This window comes from Mastomys coucha, unplaced genomic scaffold (assembly GCF_008632895.1).
Source record: "Mastomys coucha isolate ucsf_1 unplaced genomic scaffold, UCSF_Mcou_1 pScaffold5, whole genome shotgun sequence".
Lineage (NCBI taxonomy): Eukaryota > Metazoa > Chordata > Mammalia > Rodentia > Muridae > Mastomys > Mastomys coucha.
The window spans coordinates 96973974-96993422 of record NW_022196911.1 but is presented as its reverse complement, the minus strand read 5'-3'; the positions used below and the strand labels follow the sequence as shown (position 1 = coordinate 96993422).

Below are 19449 nucleotides of genomic sequence, written 5' to 3'. Positions count from 1 at the left end.
TCTCTATATAGCCCTGGCTGTCCTGGAACTCACTCTGTAGACCAGACTGGCCTTGAACTCAGAAATCCGCTTGCCTCTGCCTCCCAAGTGCTGGGATCAAAGGCATGCGCCACAACTGCCCTAAATTTTTTTTTTTTTTAAACTAACTTTATTTAGTGTGTGTGTATCCCCATGTGGAAGTCAGAGGACAACTTTCAGGAGTCAGATCTTGCTTTCTATCATGTGGGTCCTGGGATTGAATTTTGGTCTTCAGGTTTGACAGCAGCCCTTGCCGAGTCATCTTCCGACCCTAATATTACATTGTTTTTGCCTTCTGTGTGGGAGCTAATCATGGGACCAGTCATTCGTATTTATTCTTCTCAGTATGTTATTAATTTTGAAGACTTCATAGAAGAGCTTGTGTAGTTAAGCTTCCTGGGGTCAGACTGATGTTTGGTTTGGTTTGGATTTGCTCGTTTGTTTGAGATAGGGTCTTTATTCCAGGCTGGCCTCATTGTATAGCTCACGTGACCTTGATTTTTGTTTGTTTTTTTCAAGACAAACCTTTGCTGGGTTGCAGCTGGCTTTGTAGACCAGGCTGGCCTTGAACTCACATAGCTACCGTCTCTGCCTCCTGAACGCTAGGATTACAGCATATGCTACTATAGCTGGTTTATGGGGTTCTAGAGATTGAACTCAGGGCCTCTTGTATGCTAGGTAGATACTCTGCCAACTGAGCTCCAGATCTACACTTGTCTTTTTTAAAGCTTCCCATAAAGTTAAATTCATTTCAAACACACACACACACTTTTTGAATCATTGTTATAAAGCTCTGGTAGGCCTGTTACTTCATGTATAGTCTTCACTGGCCTTAGACTTATGGCAATCCTCCTGTATCTACTTCCAGAGTGCTGGGAGGATACAGGTAGGTTGACAAAGTAGAAAGTACCTCCTGTTTTCCCTCTTCAGTTTTTCCATTGCTAGCATCTTGCATTAGTGTGATTCATATTATGCAATTGATAATAGCAGCTCTAGGTTGTTATTAACTAAAGAACACACAGTTTCTATCACACTTTTACATATTCTTTGCTCTTTGGTAGTGTTGGAGACATGTTGTCTGTTGTGTAGCTCAGGGTGAAAGTGAACTTGCAATCTGTCCACCTCAGATTCCCGAGTCCTGGCATTATAGGTGTGTACCTCTGTGCTTGTGTGTCCACCAGCACAGTACCATTTGAAGTACCTTCAAAGCACTGTACTCTCCCCACTCACCCCTTCTGCAGCTCCTGCCGATTGATCACCCTTCTCTCTCCACAGTCCTGTTTTCCAGAATGTTCACCTGACATCATGCTAGCGGTAGCCCTCTAGATGGCAGTGGCACAGTGGCCTCTCCAGGTTGCCTTCTTCCACATAGCAATATGAATTCAGCTTCCCCTTGCCTTTGGTGGCTTTGCTGAGTAACACTGCCTCTTACGGCCCTTCCCTTAGCGCATGAACCCGTTCATCCAAAGGGCATCTTGGCTTTGTCATTTGGGCCGATAGAATAAAGCTGCCTGTTCCAGTTTGGATTTGCACTCTTCTAATGGCGTCTGGGGTGCTGCTTTTCACACGCTGTCTGTTTACTCTCTTTGGTGGGTACCGGATCAGACCTTCTCCCAATTTTGTTCCATTTTGCCGTACAATGGAAATTGAATTTAGGATTTCACAGCTGGGTGTAGTGGCATGTGCCTTTAATTCCAGTGCTCACAAGACAGAGGCTGGCAAAACTCTGTTGAATTTGAGGCCAGACTAGTCTACAGAGTGAGTTTCAGGACAGTCAGGGCTACACAGAGAAACCCTGCCTCAAAACAGACAAACAAGAGTTTGGGGTCCTACATACTGGCAAGTGTTCTCTACCAATGAGCTACACCCCCAATACTTGTTAAAAGTTTTTTTATTTTGAGACCAGGGTCTCACAACATTGACCAGGCTAGCTTTGAAGTCGTGTTGTAGCCCAGGCAGGACCTGACCTTGGGAAGCCCCTGTCTCGGTTTCCTCAGTAGCTGGGCTTACAGGCCTGCTCTGCCATGCCCAACTCTCACCTACCTTGCACTGAGATTTTTTTGTTTTGTTTTGTTTTGTTTTTGTTGTTTTTTCGAGACAGGGTTTCTCTGTATATCCCTGGCTGTCCTGGAACTCACTCTGTAGACCAGGCTGGCCTTGAACTCAGAAATCCTCCTGCCTCTTCCTCCCAAATGCTGGGATTTAAAGGCGTGGGCCACCACACCCAATGAGATTTTTTTTTTTAATTGTGAGAGTTTTAAAAGCTGCACAGTCTGTTTTGGATATACAAGTGTGTATGAGACCCGGGCCACAACACACAAGGCAAGTGCCAACACTAATCTGTAGTCACAGTTCTCTTTGGATGTATTTAATGTTTTTTTCATGAAACTCAAATATCTTAATACTTGTTAGACTGAGCTATATGCCTCCAGCCCTCCTCCTTAGAACATTTTAGGTGGCATACAGTTTTAAGTTTTTCTTGTTGGAGAATTCAGTCTCATGCAGATACTAATGCTGGGAGGTTGAAGTCAGAGACAAGGAAGTGAAGTACTCGAATCTTACCACCCAACATGGATAATTATGATTTTAACCTTTAGCTCCATTGCCTTTAGATAAGGCTGGGCATAGGACTGCAGCCCCAACTACATACCAAGATGCTGACACTTCTGTTCAGACTGGTGTCTCTGCCCTAGACCTGTCCCCTGGGTTATTTGACTCCTCCTTTGGAGCTGAGCCTCGCTGACTTGGATCCTGTCCAGCATCTACTCTCTGTTGCTGCTGTTTTACCCTGGTTTGGTTCCTTAACACAAGGTTTTCTGTGTAGCCTTAGCTGGCCTGGAACTCAATATGTAGACCAGGCTGGCCTCAAATTTGCAGCAGTTCTCCTGCCTCTGTGGAAGTGGTTTTTTTCTTGAAACAGGATTTTGTTGTTTATCCTTCAACAAGCTATGTATAAAAAAATGGTCTTAAATTAGTGTTAGGTATGTAGCCTTGGGCAAGCATTGAATTGAAGGCACACCATCAACCTCCAAAATAATTGTTTGAGAAGAATCACCATTTCTAGAATTATTCTTCTTGGTTATTTAATTCAATTTTATTTTTTTAAACTTAAAATATGTACATATGCATGATGTATGTGTGTGTGGGGGGATCCAGGTGCTTGGTGTTTGTGTAAAGGTTAGAGGTCAACTTTGTGGAGTTGTTTCTCCTTCTACCTTTATGTGAGTGCCAGGTTAAATGTAGGTCGCCAGGTTCATACAACAAGCCCTTACCTGCTGGGCCATCTTGTTGGACTTCTTGGAGCCATTTTCATCCCTGTCTTTTGTGGGTATAAATTAAAGGAGAAAAGTAAAAATTAGCCTTCCAAGGGGCTCTAGGTTTTATCTTAATTAAATTTTTAAAAATGATTTTTATTTTATCTGTATGGATGTTTTGCCTGCATGTATGTCTGCAGTTCACAGAAGCCAGAAGAGGACATTGGATTCCCTGGAACTGGAGTTACAGATGGTTGGGAGCTCCTCTGTGGGTGCTTGGAATCAAACCCAGGTTCTCTGGAAGAGCAGCCAGTACTCTTAACCAATGAGCTATCTCTCTAGCCCCTTTTCTTGAGTCTTACAGACCTTTCCTTGTGCCCTTCTTGGTCATCCTTCCTCTAAACTCAAAGGTTGAAGTGCCTTTGGCCTCTCTGGGTAGGGTTCTCTTTTCTTCACTTTCTGTGTTCTCTATGTAGGTTATTTCAGCCACTGTTTTGATGTGTGTATGTATGTTACATGGCTGGGAAGTAAACCCAGGGTTTGTGCATAGAAGGCAAGCACCCTACCAACTGACCTAGGTCTCCAGCTCATTTAGCCATTACTTTGGTCATAACTCTGATGATGACTCCAAGGTGTGCATCTCCACCCCGTGGGCTTCTAGAACCTGCCTCCTGCTGCTTTCTTGACATTTCTCCATGGGTACCTTGTGTGTACTTGCCTCTTGGACCTACTGTCGAAAACTTAACCCTATAGCAACCTCTCTAAAAGTCTGTGCTTCTCTCTTAGTCCAACATTGAAATAAATGAGAGTTCTTAGTCTCAGTAACTGTCTTAGTTACTGCCCTGTTGCTGTGATAAAACACTATGACCAAGGGAACTGGAGAACATTTAGTTTGGGGCTTATGGTTTCAGAGAGTTAGCGACCATAGTGGCAGGGAGCCTGGCAGCAGACAGGCATAGAACTGAAGTAACTGAGAGCTCACATCTTGAGATGTAATCACAACGCAGAGAGAGAGAGAGAGAGAGAGACAGAGAGAGAGAGAGAGAGAGAGAGAGAGAGAGACAGAGACAGAGACAGAGACAGAGACAGAGGCGACAGAGACAGAGACGACAGAGACAGAAACAGACAGACAGACAGACATGGGGTAGGGAGACTGAGACAGAGACACAGAGAAAATGGGAGACATACTGGGAATTGTGTTAGTCTTTTGCAACCTCCAAGCCTGCACCCTATGATATACTTCTTCCAATGAGGCCATACTTCCTAATCCTTCCCAAACAGTTCCACCAGCTGGGGACCAAGGATTTAAACACATGAGGCTGTGAGGGCCATTCCTATTCTAATCACCACACTGAGCAAGCCAGAGTCTCCTAGACAGCCTTGACTCCTTCCCTCCCTCTTACTTCTGCTTCCATTCAGATTGGCAGTTGGTGTCACCTCTCAACTTCCTCAATTCCCTTTGATTGTCACGTCCCTTCTGTGGTGGCAATGCTAAAATTGCTCCTGTACAAAACTCAAAATGCTGGATAAATGGAGCTCTCTAGTAAAAAGAGAAAACTTAAGATGGGAAAGCAAACAGTCTCATCAAAAGAAATAACAGATGCCAGCCTGGAGTGTTTTATCCCACACCACTTTTAAGTATTGATCCCCAGCCATAGCCCTAAAATGCCTCAGGCTTTTGAGTGCTGGATTATAGGCATAGACCATCATGCTAGCTTCAGCAGTTGTCTGCCTTCTCACCTCCTATCCCTTCACACCTTGACCTGGTTTCACTGTGCAGCCTATAGCCCAGGCTGGCCTTGAACTCATCATTCTTCTACTCTAGCCTCCCAAGTGCTGGGCTTATAGCCTGTGTTACCACACCCAGCTTATAGAGTCATCACCAATTCTCCTGCTATCCACTGAGGCTTCTGACCCTGCCATCTACTGTACCTTCCACCTCTAGCTTTGGGCTGTTTGAGGTTGTACGCCATACTGTCCATGCAATAGCACTTCAGCACTATTTTCTTAGCTATGCTAGCTCAGGTACCATGTTGCACTTTCTAGGTTCTAGAATTCTATGAATGAAAATCTCAATCTCTCTCCCTCCCTCCCCCTCCCTCTCCCTCTCTCTCCCTCTCTCCTTGCTTCTCCCTCTCTCCCTCTCTCCCTCTCTCCCTCTTCCTTTCTCTTTCTCCCTCTCCCCCTCTCCCCTTCTCTCCCTCTCCCTCTCCCTCTCTCTCCCTCCACTTCCATTCTTTGTCTGTGTGCTTAGGCTATGATCACTCAGGAGATACCTGTCACATTCCTTGTTTGCACCCTGTTCCCTCTGCTTAAACTGGCTGCCCCTTCCTCTCCAGAATGACCATGTCTCCTGTAGCCCTGCTATCTTTGTGGAACTTTCTAGAGTAGCATGAGCCCAGTTTCAGGTAGCTCTCATTCCTAGGGCTGCCATTCCATCAAACAGTGTTCGGTGCATTAGACAGTAGGAACCAAGATGCATAGCGCTTGGGGGAACTCTTTGCCTTATTAAGTGCTACCCCAAGCTGCCTCTCAGGCTTTGTCCTTGTCTTAGTAGACGTTCTGACTCTTTACCTGGGTTTCTTGGGGGTTAGCAGAGCACCTGGCAAAGAGTTACTGAAATATTCAGCAAGCCAGTGGAGACCTGTACAGCTGGCCTAAATCCATATATCGGTTAGAAAACCACAGAGAAAAGCATGCATTTTACAGGTTGCTCTACCAAGGCCACAATTATACTCTTTCTTTTTCTGAAATAGCCTCTGAGCAGCCTCAGCTATCCTCAGACCCACCAAGTCTTAGCCGTTTACATGGAGGTGTCGAGGAGGCAGCTGGACACCAGAGTCTCTTGCTCATGAGAGAGGATGGGGCTAGAGGTGAGATCTAGGGACTGCCGGAGTATAGAGCGTGCTTTGAAGGAGTGAATCTAGATGAGTCATTTAGAAAGTGAGTTGCAGAGAAAGCAGGAGGTTTGTATTAAGAGAGTTTTACAGCAAAGCCTGTTCCTGTAAAATTGTGAAATATTTTCTCATGAATGTTAGACTCTGTAAAGATTGCATTTAGTCACTCATTTGGGAAAAATATCTGGAATCAATAAATGCAGTGAACCACCTTGAACTCAGTGGCTTAATGGACAAACATTGTGTTAACTCTTGGGGCAGGGATTCTGGTAGACACTGGGTAGGGGCGGGAGATGCTTGTCTTTACTATTTGATATCTGGGTATCGGCTGGGAAGCCTTGAACATCTGGGCTTTTCTTAAGTTCCCTGCCCATGCCTGCCTAGCATGATTGCAGCTGTGATGGTAGATCAAATAACTGCATGTGGCCTCTTTGTCTGTCTTGTGTTTCTTGCAGAATGGTGGCTGGGTTCTGGAGAGCCTTTGTTTTCTAGGAGAGTCCCAACAGAGGCGTTGGAGATTTCATATTAAGCTTGGCCTTGTGGCACAGGTCTGAAATCCTAGCTACTTGAGAGGCTGAGGCAGGAGGATCTCAAACTTAAGGCCTGCTTATACTACTGAGTGATTTCAAGACCAGACTGAGCAATTTAGTGAGACTTTGTTTAAAAACAATAACAAATCCTCTCCAAGCCCTCAAATGTCAGGTTTAATTCCTCAGCACTACAAATGAGATAGCACTGTGATGCTGGGCTAGGGGAAGAGGAGCAGAGGATGAAGAGGACAGGTTATCCATCCACCACAGGATGCTTGGGTGTGAGGTTCTACTAGAGATCCATGGTGACTTTAAGGGAAAGGAGCAGGTGTATGCCATCATACACACCCAAGAGAAGAATTTCCTCCCTCTTCCTTCCTTCCTTCTTCTCTCTTTCTCCCCTCCTCCCTCCTTCCCTTTCTTTTCTTCTCCTTTTTGAGGCAGAATCTTACTTTGTAATACAGGCTGTTCCTGAACTCATGGCCATCCTCCTGCCTCAGTCTTCTGAGTGCTAATATTACAGGTGTGAACATATAGATTCTTAGCCCACATTGGCCTCTGCTGAATAACTAAGAACTTCCTTAGTGTCACTTAAAAGGAAGGTGACCTGAAAAATTCTTTCTTCTTTCCAGTAACCATTGAACTATATCATAGGCTTTCCAGTAACCATTGAACTATATCATAGGCTTTCCAGTAACCATTGAACTATATCATAGGCTTGTGACTTCGAAATTCCAAACTTAACATTTCCTTTCTCAGCTCTGTTTCAGACCCTGTATCTCTATCTCCCTAGCACTGGCTTCCAGGCCCACCATGCAGGTGCTGGGACCCAAGTGTGGGTCCTATGCTTATGTGGCAGGCCCACACGGGTTATCTCCCCATCCCTGAAATGTCTGTTTTTTAATTGAGTAACATTTCTCTTGTTAAAAAGATCTTTAAAAGGTCGTTGAGTTTTCCAAACAGCAAAACAGGAAGAGTTGGACTCCTCAATAATTTATTTTTTGCTGGGAGCTTGTCCTCACTTGGGAGAATGTGGTCCCCTTAATACCAAATAATTCACTGCAACAGTTCATCAGGTCTACTACACACACACTTTCTGTTCATCTGTTACATACTGGACACTGTGCTGGATGCTGGGGAGGGGGACACATTAGTGAGTCAAAGCCAGGGCTCTTCCTGTCATTGTGGACCTTAGAATGCAGGAGTTGAAGCAGGGCATGGGTCCCCTGATGGTGAAGGCAAGTATGCACACATGCAGAGTCTTGAATGGAGAAGCTAGAGTAGCCAAGTGAGTGTAGGAGTGTAGCTAGCAGGCAGGTGGCAGCCAGAGAGGCCCAGGGCCATCTTGTCATGCATGTTTGCTGTGCCTTACTAGGTTTGTGTGCTTTAAGTCAGGTCTGACACTGACCCTGTGATGTGAGTACAGCTGTCTTCCACTTTTCTGCATAAGGAAATAGAGGCCCATAGTCTCTTGCTTTCATAGTTGATGATTTTTAGTTTCAGAGCAAAAAGTAGTCAGTGGGCCTTTATGGAGGTGGATGGCAACTCTTCAGAAAGCCTGGAGGGATGCAGGCAGATGTGCAAGAACAGTTAAAAGCTCCTGTGTTTTTGTAGAAGCCCAGGAGTGTTTTAGAAAGAGCTGGAGTACAGACTCTGGACATCTGACCCTTTTGGTTAAACGTCAGCTTGCTTTGTCTCAGCGCATGTTTATATTGGGATGCAGCAATCTCAGTGTCCCAAGTGAGCGGAGCTGAGACAGCTTCAGAGGCCATGCAGCCCCCTGCCCTTCTGGTAACTGCATTGTGGCTGTGACATCTCAAGGAAGAACATCTCCATCTAACTGTTCCAGATGCAACAGGAACCAGGCAGCTGCCCCGTAACTTTCTACTTCATCTGTAGATGTTCATCTCAAAACCTTCATGCCATCTCCCACTGAAGTTATATCTGAGAGATCTTTTTTTTGGAGAGGGCTTCTCAGCACTGACTGTCTGGAACTCACTCTGTAGACCAGGCTGGCCTTGAACTCACAGAGATCCTCCATGCCTCTGCTTCCTGGGGTGCTAGGATTAAAAGCATTCTACACCATCGCCAAGTTTAGAACTCCATTTAAATTGTGATCTACACAATTACTATGACCTCCCAAATGTGGCCAGGCACAGCAAGACTAATAGACCCTTTGGCTCAGGCACCATACATCTGTTGGAACTCTAGAAAAGTTCTTTGACTTAGCATTGTGCTTGACTCATGGCTTACTTACAAAATTCCCAGATCTGAATCCCCAGGAACTCTGACAGCAGGCTACATCAGAATGCTGCTCCATGCCATTACTGCCTATGAGATCTTGAATAAGGCATGTAAAATTATGTGCCTTCATTTCTCCTCTGTAAATGAAGATAAAGTATTGTCTTGACCAATGAGATGGCTTAGCAGGTAAAGATGCTTGCAGCTGAGCCTGACAGTCTAGTTTGATCCCTACCACCCATATAGTAGGAAGAGATTGTCTGGATACTACATCATCATCATCATCATCATCATCATCATCATCATCATCATCATCATCATCTACATCTAGGATTAGCACAAAGATGAGATGAAAGTTCCATATAGTATTCAGCTATAGACACTTCCTTCCCTTTTTTTTCTTTTGAGACAGGGTCTCATGTAGCCCAGGCTATCTTCAAATTCACTGTATAATAAGGATGACCTTGAACTTCTGATGCTTTTGCCTCTACCTCCTGAGTGCTTGCGTGTGCACATTGCTATGCCGTGCCTGGTTTTATGCAGCATTGGCGGTGGAACCCAGGGCCTCATACGTGCTAGGCAGTCCCTTCACCAACTCAGCTTCACCTCCAGCTTTTGGATAGTTCTTCAACCAAGGTTCTTCTTCACATTCACCTTTTTATTTTGAATAGTACTTAGTGGATTTTTCATTGTACATTGGTGGTGGTGGTTTTAAGACAGGATCTAGTATAGTCTAGATTGGCTTCAAACTCACCATTTAGTGGAGGATGGCCTTAAACTGGTCTTCCCACATCTAAGCTCTAAGGGTAGGAATTTAGTGTTGTTAGGCCTAGAGCTATCCTGTGCAAAATATGTGTGGAGAGATTTGATCATTGGACATCTCCTGTCCTGAGGTGTAGTCACCAGATGCTAATTCACCCCACCCCCACCCTCAGGATGTGATGGAAGGGTCCATTATAACGCACATGCTTCTCCCTCTCAAGGAAAGCTCTGTGATTATCTCTGGTAACACCCAGGTAATTGGATGAGCTGGTACAGCTCTTTGGCTCCCTGGGGCACTGGGAAATGGAATTCATGTTAAATACTGATGAGAGGGTCAAAGACTCGGAAGGAGCAGCACAAGAACTGAAGGCTACTGTTCGTGTGTGTCCTCACTTAAGTTTAGAACCATCCTCCCAAGGTAGGATAGTCCCTGTTGTGCTGAAGAGGAGGCCAATTGAGCAGTCAAGCCTCGTGGGGGGAGTGGAAGGATCACAGCCTGGGGAAGTGAGCTGACATACGAACTGAGTCTCTTGATGCTTTTTATCTAGGGTAGAGGCAGCTCTGACCATTCACTTACTGGTTGACAGAGCATGTCTGGCTGTGTCAGTTTCAGTCTAAAGGTTTGCTGTCCTCTGGCTCCTTTTATCTGCAACATTTGAAGTCAAATACAGTGCATATCCCGAATCAGTTACAGAGTTTTGTAGTAAATATTTAATCTCAATTGGTGGTTTCTACCCCACCTTAGATCATTTAGTTCCCTGATAAAAGACACAACACTTTTATATTTATAATAAGCCTTAAACAGCATTAAAGCTGAGCAGATATCAATTCTCTATGGCTATTTTGTCTACATTCAGGCAATTAACCCTGAGATACGACTTGGGCCGCTCTTACTCCAGCTGGCCAGCCCTCATGTCCAGATCTCACAATCCCTTACCCCTTGGCACCTTCCTCTCTCCACCTTCTCTCTCTTCTCTTTCACGGTCCTGGAACCAAAGCCCAGAAACCAAAACCCTATCTACCTCTCTTCTGCCCAGCTATAGGATATAGGTATCTTAGACAGCTGATAGTTTTAAACTAAGGAGCAAGGTTACATAACATTACTTGGTGTACATGAGGATTTCCTCATCCCTGGGGCAACTAGACCTTGGGGCCAGTATTCAGATTTACTGTACATAGGAATAGACCAAGCATCAACAATGGATAATACATTATTTGTTTTGTGTTCTTCTCCCCGCCACCCCTCCTAGAAGTGAAGAGGAAATGGTGAATCACACCTTTAATCCTAGTACCCAGGAAGCCAGGCAGGCAGTTGAGGCCAGTCTGCTCTACATATCCAATTTCAGGTCAGCCAGAGCTATATATGTGGCTCCAAAGAAGGCCTTTTGACACACTGTGAAACAGAACAGGAATTGTCGTTTGTTTGTTTGTTTGTTTGTTTTTTGTTTTCTTGAGACAGGGTTTCCTGGCTGTCCTGGAACTCACTCTGTAGACCAGGCTGGCCTCAAACTCAGAAATCTGCCTGTCTCTGCCTCCCAAGTGCTGGAATTAAAGGCGTGCGCCACCACCACCCGGTGAATTGTCTTTTTTTTAAAGATAGGGTTCCACATAGCCCAGGTGGGCATTGAACTTACTATGTAGCTGAGGCAAGCTTTAAACTTCCAAGCCTGCTGTTTTTGCCTTTCAAGTGCTGGGATTAAGGGGTAAGTCCCATTACACTCGCCTCAGAGATGTCTCTGTATCACTTTCTGTTGTGGATTTTTTATTTGTTTGATTTTTTTCGAGACAGGGTTTCTCTGTGTATCCCTGACTGTCCTGGAACTCACTCAGAAGACCAGAATGGCCTCGAACTCAGAAATCCACCTGCCTCTGCTTCCCAAGTGCTGGGATTAAAGGCGTGCGCCACTACTGCCCAGCTCTGATGTGTATTTTTATGTGCATTTGAATTTTGTCCCTCTCTTCATCCTCTGTCTCCTCCATTTTAAGTTTACTGGTTCATATATGTTCATACATGTCTTAGCTTAGAGAGTTTAGGAAGTTGTGTGATAAGCCCCTTTTCTGTTTGGTCTCCTGTGGTTTCCTAAGTTTCTTTAGACTAGACTATACAAGTTAGGACTGTTACTCTGATGATAATCTTTCTAGTAAGAAGTTCCTCATTAGACTGGAGCTATTTTCCTTATGACTTACCATTGGTAGGTTATCCCCATGGGGCTAAGAAATTCCTGTTTGGAAAAGTCTAGAAGGCGTTGGTGACATGCTGTTTCATTTTCCTTTTCTCTCGAGTTATAGAAACTAGAATCATCAGGGGCTAGAGAGATAGCTTGTCAGGGGAGAGCACTGACTGCTCTTACAAAGAACACAGGTTCAGTTTCTAGCACCCACATAGCCATTCATCAACCATCTGTAACTCCACTTCCTGGAAATTCAATGCTCGTGTCTGGCCTCTGCTGGTACACAACACAACACACACACACACACACACACACACACACACACACACACACACACACACACTGCACATATATAATATGCAAGCAAAACTCTTATTACATAAAATAATAAATCCCTTAAAACAAAAGAAAATAGGATCACAGATCTCAGTTACTGTTCTGTTGCTGTGAAGAGACCTACGACCAAAACAACTCTTACTAAAGAAAGCATTTAATTTGGGGCTAATCAACAATCGTCATGACAGGAAGCAGTCAGGCAAGGGAGCAGTAGCTGAGGACTTTACACCCTGACCCACAGGTAGCAGGCAGAGAAGGATAAGGCCTGATAAGGGGAGGTGACACACCACCTCTAGCAGGCCACACCTCCTAATCCTTTCCAAATGCTTCCACTAACTGATGGCCCAGCATTCAAACAGATGAGTGGCATTCAAAGGAGCACACACACTTTACCTTTCCTCTGTACATTTGCGGTGATGTTCTGCTCCCCTAAGTCTCATGAAAGCCAGCAGAGCAGCGAGCCTATGTCATACTCTAATCCAGCCACTGGATTAGATGGATGACTTGACTTCTGCTCTACACCCAGGATGGTACTTGGCATTCAAACTGCTGGGTAGATCACTTTTTATGTTCTGGCTTCCGATGAAGTGGTTATTAAAGCACAGGCTTCAAGTGAATTTGAAGACAAAAGTTCGAACTTAATGGAAGTCAGGCATGATGTGTACCCTTCCAGTCTTGGTACTCAGACTGAGGCAGAGAGATCAGCCAGCCTAGACTACACAGCCATATCGTGTAGAGTGGATCAGATTAAGTTGTTTTTGTTGGTGTTTGTGATGCTGAGGATGGAACTGAGCATGTTGGGTAAGCACTGTGCCACTAAGCAATGTCCCCAGCCTCTTAAATCAGTTTGTAATTTGAAAAACAGAATTGAGGTTGTAAAGTATCATTTTTAAATGTTTTCTAGGAAAACAATTATAGCAAAGCCAGTTGGCCGAGGTTTTCCTAGACAGTTTGGCTAGTTATCTCTAAACGATCTGTGTTTGTGTGGAGAACGTTTAGTCCAATTGCCCTGAGTCTTCTGTTAATTAGCGTGGTTTGCAGCTAAGCAGCACATGAGGACATGGCTGTTAGACACTCAGAGCTAAACCATGTCACCCAAACGCTCATATTTCCCTGGAAATAAGACCTGCTTTTTGCCTTTAATTTAGGATAATTTTCCTTCTTGGTTAGATAAAAACAAAACACAAAAATTAGTCATTCTTGATGGTTCAGTTAGTTGGGAAAAGGCACAAGCCGGTCTCTCTGGTGTAAGAAAAAGCCATTATACCATCTACCAGCTAAAAATACCAAATATCAACAATGAGACAACCCTCTGAGTTATAGACTAGAAATAAGTCAGCTGTGGATAACTTAGCATTTTTTATGTTAGATTGAAAACGTGCACCCGACTGGAATGTTCATCTGTGATGGAGTAGATAGAGTGGGACTGACTCTGCATTTGTGTCCAAGATAAATGGTTAAATAGTCTTGTTTTGTAATTAATTTATAGAGCATTGGAATTTACTATTTCAAGCAGATGATTTAATTAGGGCCACTGCATTTTTTACAATGTGGCCCAGAGCAACATTGTCCTTGTTTTCAATAAATAGAAAGCAGGTGACGTGTTATATTACATTTTCTTTTCTTTTACGGTTTTGTTTTGTTTTTTTAGATGGGGTCTCTGTGTAGCCCTGGCTTCCCTGGAACTTACTATGTAGACTAGGCTGGCCTTGAACTCATAGATATCTGACTGCCTCTGCCTCCCAAGTGCTAGGATTAAAGACATGTACCATCACACCTGGCCTGTTAAATTTTCTAGTAACTGTATTAAAAAAAGAAATGGGAGAATAATTTTTATAATGTATTTAGCCTAACATTTCCAAAATAGTATTTTAACATTGAGCTTTGTATGCTTATTTCTCTGACTGTTTTCAAATGCTGCATATATGGGTGTGATGGAAACGTCCATATTTCCATTGCCTGGGTGGCCACATGTGTTTGGTGCCTCCCATGCTGAACAGTGCAATCTTTCAGTTCAGTGAAGTCCTGTGCACTGATGTTTACATAAGTTGTCATGTAGATTTCCTTTTGTGTTTCTTTGTGTGCCTGTTCATGCATGTGTGGGTACATGTATGTGCAGGTCAGAGGACACCTGTGGATGTCATTCCTTCTTCTTTTGTTTGACACAGCATCACATTAGCTTGAAACCTTGCCAAGTAGGCTGGCTAGATGAGCTGGCCATTGAACTTCCAGGGTCCATGTGTCTCCACCTCCTTCCTTTCCTATCTTGCCAACTGGCTTTATGGGCGTGTACCACCATGGTACCAAGTGAACCTCCTTGCCAGCTTCAAATTGTTATGGATTGCTTGTAAATCAGTTCCTGAAAACCACAGGGCAACATAATGCTTTTCCCCTAGGAGAGGCTGATTCTGACTTGGCCTCTGTGTAAGAGGGCCCTAATAGCTTTTGGTTTCTTCCTGGGGCACTGCACGGAGAGGCAGAGCCCTTCAGGCTGTGGGAGCATGCGCTCCCACAGCCTTTTATTCCAGATAGTGTTTGCCGTGCACATACCACTCCCTAATCTTGGGCTCTTACTCATGGTTATTTTTAGACCTCCAGTGTTCTGGAGAGACATTGTCATGCATGGTTAGCTGGGCCGGGTTCTCACAGCTGAGCATTTCAGTGGGGTAGTCCCCATTTCAGGATCAACTTGTTTATGTGGTATTTAGCTCTCCTTCCTTATTTACCCCAGATTTAGAATATATATGTATATTCTAAATATATAAACACATATTTATATAAATATATATTTATATATTTTTGTTGAGTGGGCAGATTCCAGGCACATGCCACTTCTCCCCAGGAGCCTGCCAGCTCTGTCCTCCCTCAGCACTGGTCTGAGCCAGTGCAGGTTTCCTTTCTGTGGCCTCAGTGATGGCCTGGATCAGTGGGTGTGGGACGGAAGGAACTGGTGTATGCTGGTCACCTGCTGGGGCTGCATTCTTAGATGAGGTTTAGGAATATTACTTCAGTGGCCCCAAGGAGAAGTAATCACCTGCATTTTATAGATGAAGAAACAGAAATCCAGAAGAAAGAAACCAATCAGCTTCACATGCCTTTTGTTTAATCTGCTGAACCTCTGGTAGAGATTAGTTTGTTGTCATCATTTGGTCAGGTTTTTTAAAAAGATTTCTTTTATTTATATGAGTAAACTGTAGCTGTCTTCAGACATACCAGAAGATAGCATCAGATCCCATCACAACAGATGGTTGTGAGCCACCATGTGGGTGCTGGGGATTGAACTCAGGTCCTCTGGAAGAGCAGCTAGTGCTTTTAACAAGTCATCTCTCCAGTCCTGGTCAGTTTTTTGTTTCTTTGTTTGTTTTTTTAAAATTTTTTATTTTGTTTTATTCTATTGAGTATTTTTCCCAGATGTACCCATGTGTACCATGTGACTTATCCAGTGCCCTCAGAGATGAGAAGAGTGTGTCAGATCAGATCCTCTGGAGCTGGGGTTAAGTGTACTATGAGTCACCCTGTGGGTGCTGGGAATTGAACTTGGGTCCTCTGCAAGAGCAACAAGTGCATTAAACTGCTGAGCTACCTCTCCAGCATGTATGCTCTCTCTCTGTCCCTGTGGGGGTGGGGTAGTGTCAGCGGTTTAGGGCTCAGGTTGGCCTTGCCCTCTCTGTCAGGATATCATAGGAGTGCTGGGATTACAGGCACAAGCCGCTGTGCCTGGCTTGAAAGTGGATTCTAGAACTTAGAATCACACCTAATTGTAACAGAAGAAATTGTGTGGCAGCCTTGTGCGGCAGCTCATGCCTGAAATTCAAGCACTTAGGAGGCAGAGGTAGGAAATAGCAAGGCTAGTCTGAGACTCTGTTTCAGGAAATCAAGGACCTGGAGATTAATTAATTAGCTCAGTGGTGGAGAACTTGTATAGCTTGTACGAGGCCCTGGGTTTGATGCCCAGCATCACGGGGTGCACAGAGTTGTGGTGCTAGGCTTTATGAATGCGCGTGTGTTATTCAAAAGACCATAAAAACCATTACAAGCTCCTTCTCAGAGCCACCAGGGTATTTTCAGATTTTGTATTCCCTATGAGGGCTTGTGGTGACCATGTATACATTTTGGTTTACAGTCGTGACCCCTGATTGCGGCAGAATGGCTCAATGGAACCAGCTACAGCAGCTGGACACACGCTACCTGGAGCAGCTTCACCAGCTGTACAGTGACAGCTTCCCCATGGAGCTGAGGCAGTTCCTGGCCCCGTGGATTGAGAGTCAAGATTGGTGAGTCCTTCTTGAGAAACTCCCTGAATTGGGGGTTTGGGGTTGAGCCGAGGGACACAACCTTTTCTAGGTTCACACCTTAACCCTTTCATCAAGGACATATGAGGGCAGGTGCTGGGAAAGGATTAGGAGAGCAGAGGTAACAGTCTCTTAAAGTGCATGTTCAGAGTGCATATAACCAGCGGCCTCTTTGCACCCCGAAGCGCCTTGCTGGTTGTGAAGTCAGGCTTGTGTGTCACTTGCTTGGTGAGCTCTCTGCACATGCTGACTCTCAACAGTGAGGTGCAGATCTTTTTTTTTTAAATCTGAGAATTCTATGTCAGGTAGAAATTGGGGTCCACCACACACGTGACTTCTCCTGTTAAAGAGGAGACATGGAATGAGAGAAATAGAGGCACAGAGGAAATGCCAGCTGTTTACCTTCTGTTTAGTGTAGTCAGGTGGATCTGCCAGTTCTGGCCTAAGTCAGTTCTATCTGCGTGTGACCTACTTTCTCCAGAATACATACCTGATTTGGTGGCGGGCCAAGGAAGTGAGGATTCATTCACTCAGCCTGGCATTGCCCATTGTGCTAAGAAGCACTATGGACACTAATCTGACTGAGCACAGGGTTGAGAATTTAAGGCAAACAACCTTATCTGTCCTTTTTAAAAAAACAAAACAAAACATTTACATGTATGTGTGCATGTTTGTATAAATTCAGGCATGTGTGTGTGTGTGTGTGTGTGTACGTGTATGTGTGTGTGTAGGCCAGAAGACAACCTCAAGTGTCATCCTTAGGAATGCCTTTTGGGTCCTTTGAGACTGAGTCATTCATTGGTCCAGAGTTATCCAATTAGGGCAGACCCCCTATCTATCTATCTCTGATGCCCCAGTGCTGGACTTACAAGCATGAGCTACTGTGCCCAGCATTTTCTTTTCTTAACTGAAAATAGATTTTTTAAAACTATAATATATTTCTGGCTATGTTTTTTCTTTCTCCAACTCCCCTCCTACCCAAATCCACACCTTTTCTTTCCCTTTCTAACTAGAACACAAACAAACACTAAAAAACAGTAATAAAATAAGGCAAACAAACTCAAATAAAGTGAAATAATCCCAACAGAAAAAAAAAAGAGCCAGAGAGAAAGAATAAGAAACCCGTAGATGCAGAGACACCTGTGCACATACAGAAATCTCATAAAAACACAATACCAAAAAATGATAATCTATTTGCCATCTTCACTGGCATGTGCATTTTTATATGAGTTCTGTGGATGGGAACTCAGATTCTTATTGCTCTTAAGGTTGAACCATATGCCCAGACTGCATCTGTCCTTTTGTTGCTGCATTTGTTGCTGCTGTTGGCTGGTTGGTTGGTTATTATTGCTGTGTGCATATGGTGTTGGGGCAGCGCATGGACATGGCGCCTTGTGCACGTGGAGGTCAGAGGACAGCTTCCTGGAGTCAGTTCTCTTGCTCTCCAAGGATTAAATTAACATCATCAGGTTTCCCTACCAGGAACTTTTATCTGTGGCTCCATCTCTCCATCCAGTTTTTGTTTTGTTTTAAGACAAGGTCTGGTGGTCTAGGCTAGCCTGCTACCTGCTGTCTTCAGCTGAGGGTCCCTTGAACTATTTCCCTCTGGCTTCTACCCCCCAGGTATTAGGATTGTAGGTGTGTGTTGCCATACTAAGGTCTGGGGTCGGTGGTTGGTTGGTTGGTTGATTTATGAGTCAAAGTCTTCCTATATAGGCTAGAACTGGCCTAGGACTTACTATGTAGCCCAGGCTGGTCTCCAACTTTCAATCCTCCTGCCTCAGCCTCTCAAGTAGTTCTCAGATTACAGATGCTGCACCACACTAGAATGTGAATCTTGCTCAAATATTTTAGTCCTATAGACTATAAGAATGAATAATAATATCTGGAATCATTCTCATGTTAACTTCTTTTTTTCCATGCTGGGGATCAAACCCAGAGCCTTGAGCACACTTGGCAAGTGTGTGTCCCTGAGCTATACCACTTATAGATGATATTATTGATCTGAGCAAGAGAAACAGAAAATGATGAATTCGTTATAACATCAGATGTTATAACATCCCCTTGATGGTGGATTCTGGGTGTATATGTTTTAGAGTCCTATTTGAGAGAAGGTCATCCAGATTATCTTGGAACTCTCTAGGCCAGGAAAGCTGGCCTTGAACTCTTGATCCTCCTGCCTCCACCACGCAGGTTACAGATACATGCTTCACAGAAAGCTCTCCAAATTACTCATGTAGTTCACTTCCTCTTCCTAGGGCATATGCAGCCAGCAAAGAGTCACATGCCACGCTGGTATTTCATAACCTCTTGGGTGAGATTGACCAGCAGTATAGCCGATTCCTGCAAGAGTCCAATGTCCTCTATCAGCACAACCTTCGAAGAATCAAGCAGTTCCTGCAGGTGCCGTGGGAAACAGTGGGAAACAGTGTGGGGGGAGACGCTGGCCCCAGGGTGGAGTGCTGGTGTTCCTTCCTGGAAATGTTTCTTTCCTCACTTGGCTAAATGATGAGAGCCTGTCTTGTACTCTAAATCAAAGGAGAAGTGATTAGCTCCTTCTCAGTTCCCTGCACACTGGCCCCTGGGCACCATTACCGGAATTCACTTCTTATGTTACAGTTGCAGCAATAAGCAAGGGCTTGCTGTTATTCTATGTTGTAAAAGCTCACTAAGGACTGTTCTCTGTCACACACACATGGCTCTCAGGTCTAAATGTTAAAAGTTTAGCCATTAACTGCGTCTTCCTGGGTAAAGTCAACCATTCCCCTGTGAAACCAGATGACATACTGTGCCAGGATGGACTCATGCTTCTGGCTTCTGCCATTTCCCTACAGATTCCATTCAGATGCTGAAGCCTTTGGTCTGTGGTTTCATGGAGGCTCTGAGGAAGTGACTTAAGTTAGCCAAGCTCACTCCACACCTCCTTAGTCAGCTAGAGCTTTCCACTC

General features: G+C 44.4%; 1 protein-coding gene across 4 annotated transcripts in view; it reads left to right on the top strand.

Moving 5' to 3' along the window:
• Stat3 (signal transducer and activator of transcription 3) overlaps nt 1-19449 on the top strand; it is a 53443-nt gene that overhangs the window by 12801 nt on the left and 21193 nt on the right. For 3 of the 4 annotated variants that reach the window (XM_031350741.1, XM_031350742.1, XM_031350743.1), the window contains exons 2-3: nt 16333-16483; nt 18760-18904. In XM_031350741.1, the coding sequence (XP_031206601.1) occupies nt 16356-16483; nt 18760-18904 (273 nt within the window). In that variant the 5' untranslated portion in view covers nt 16333-16355. Of the gene's footprint in view, nt 1-16332; nt 16484-18759; nt 18905-19449 lie in introns of those variants that run through there. The other variant, XM_031350744.1, reaches the window with a different exon arrangement.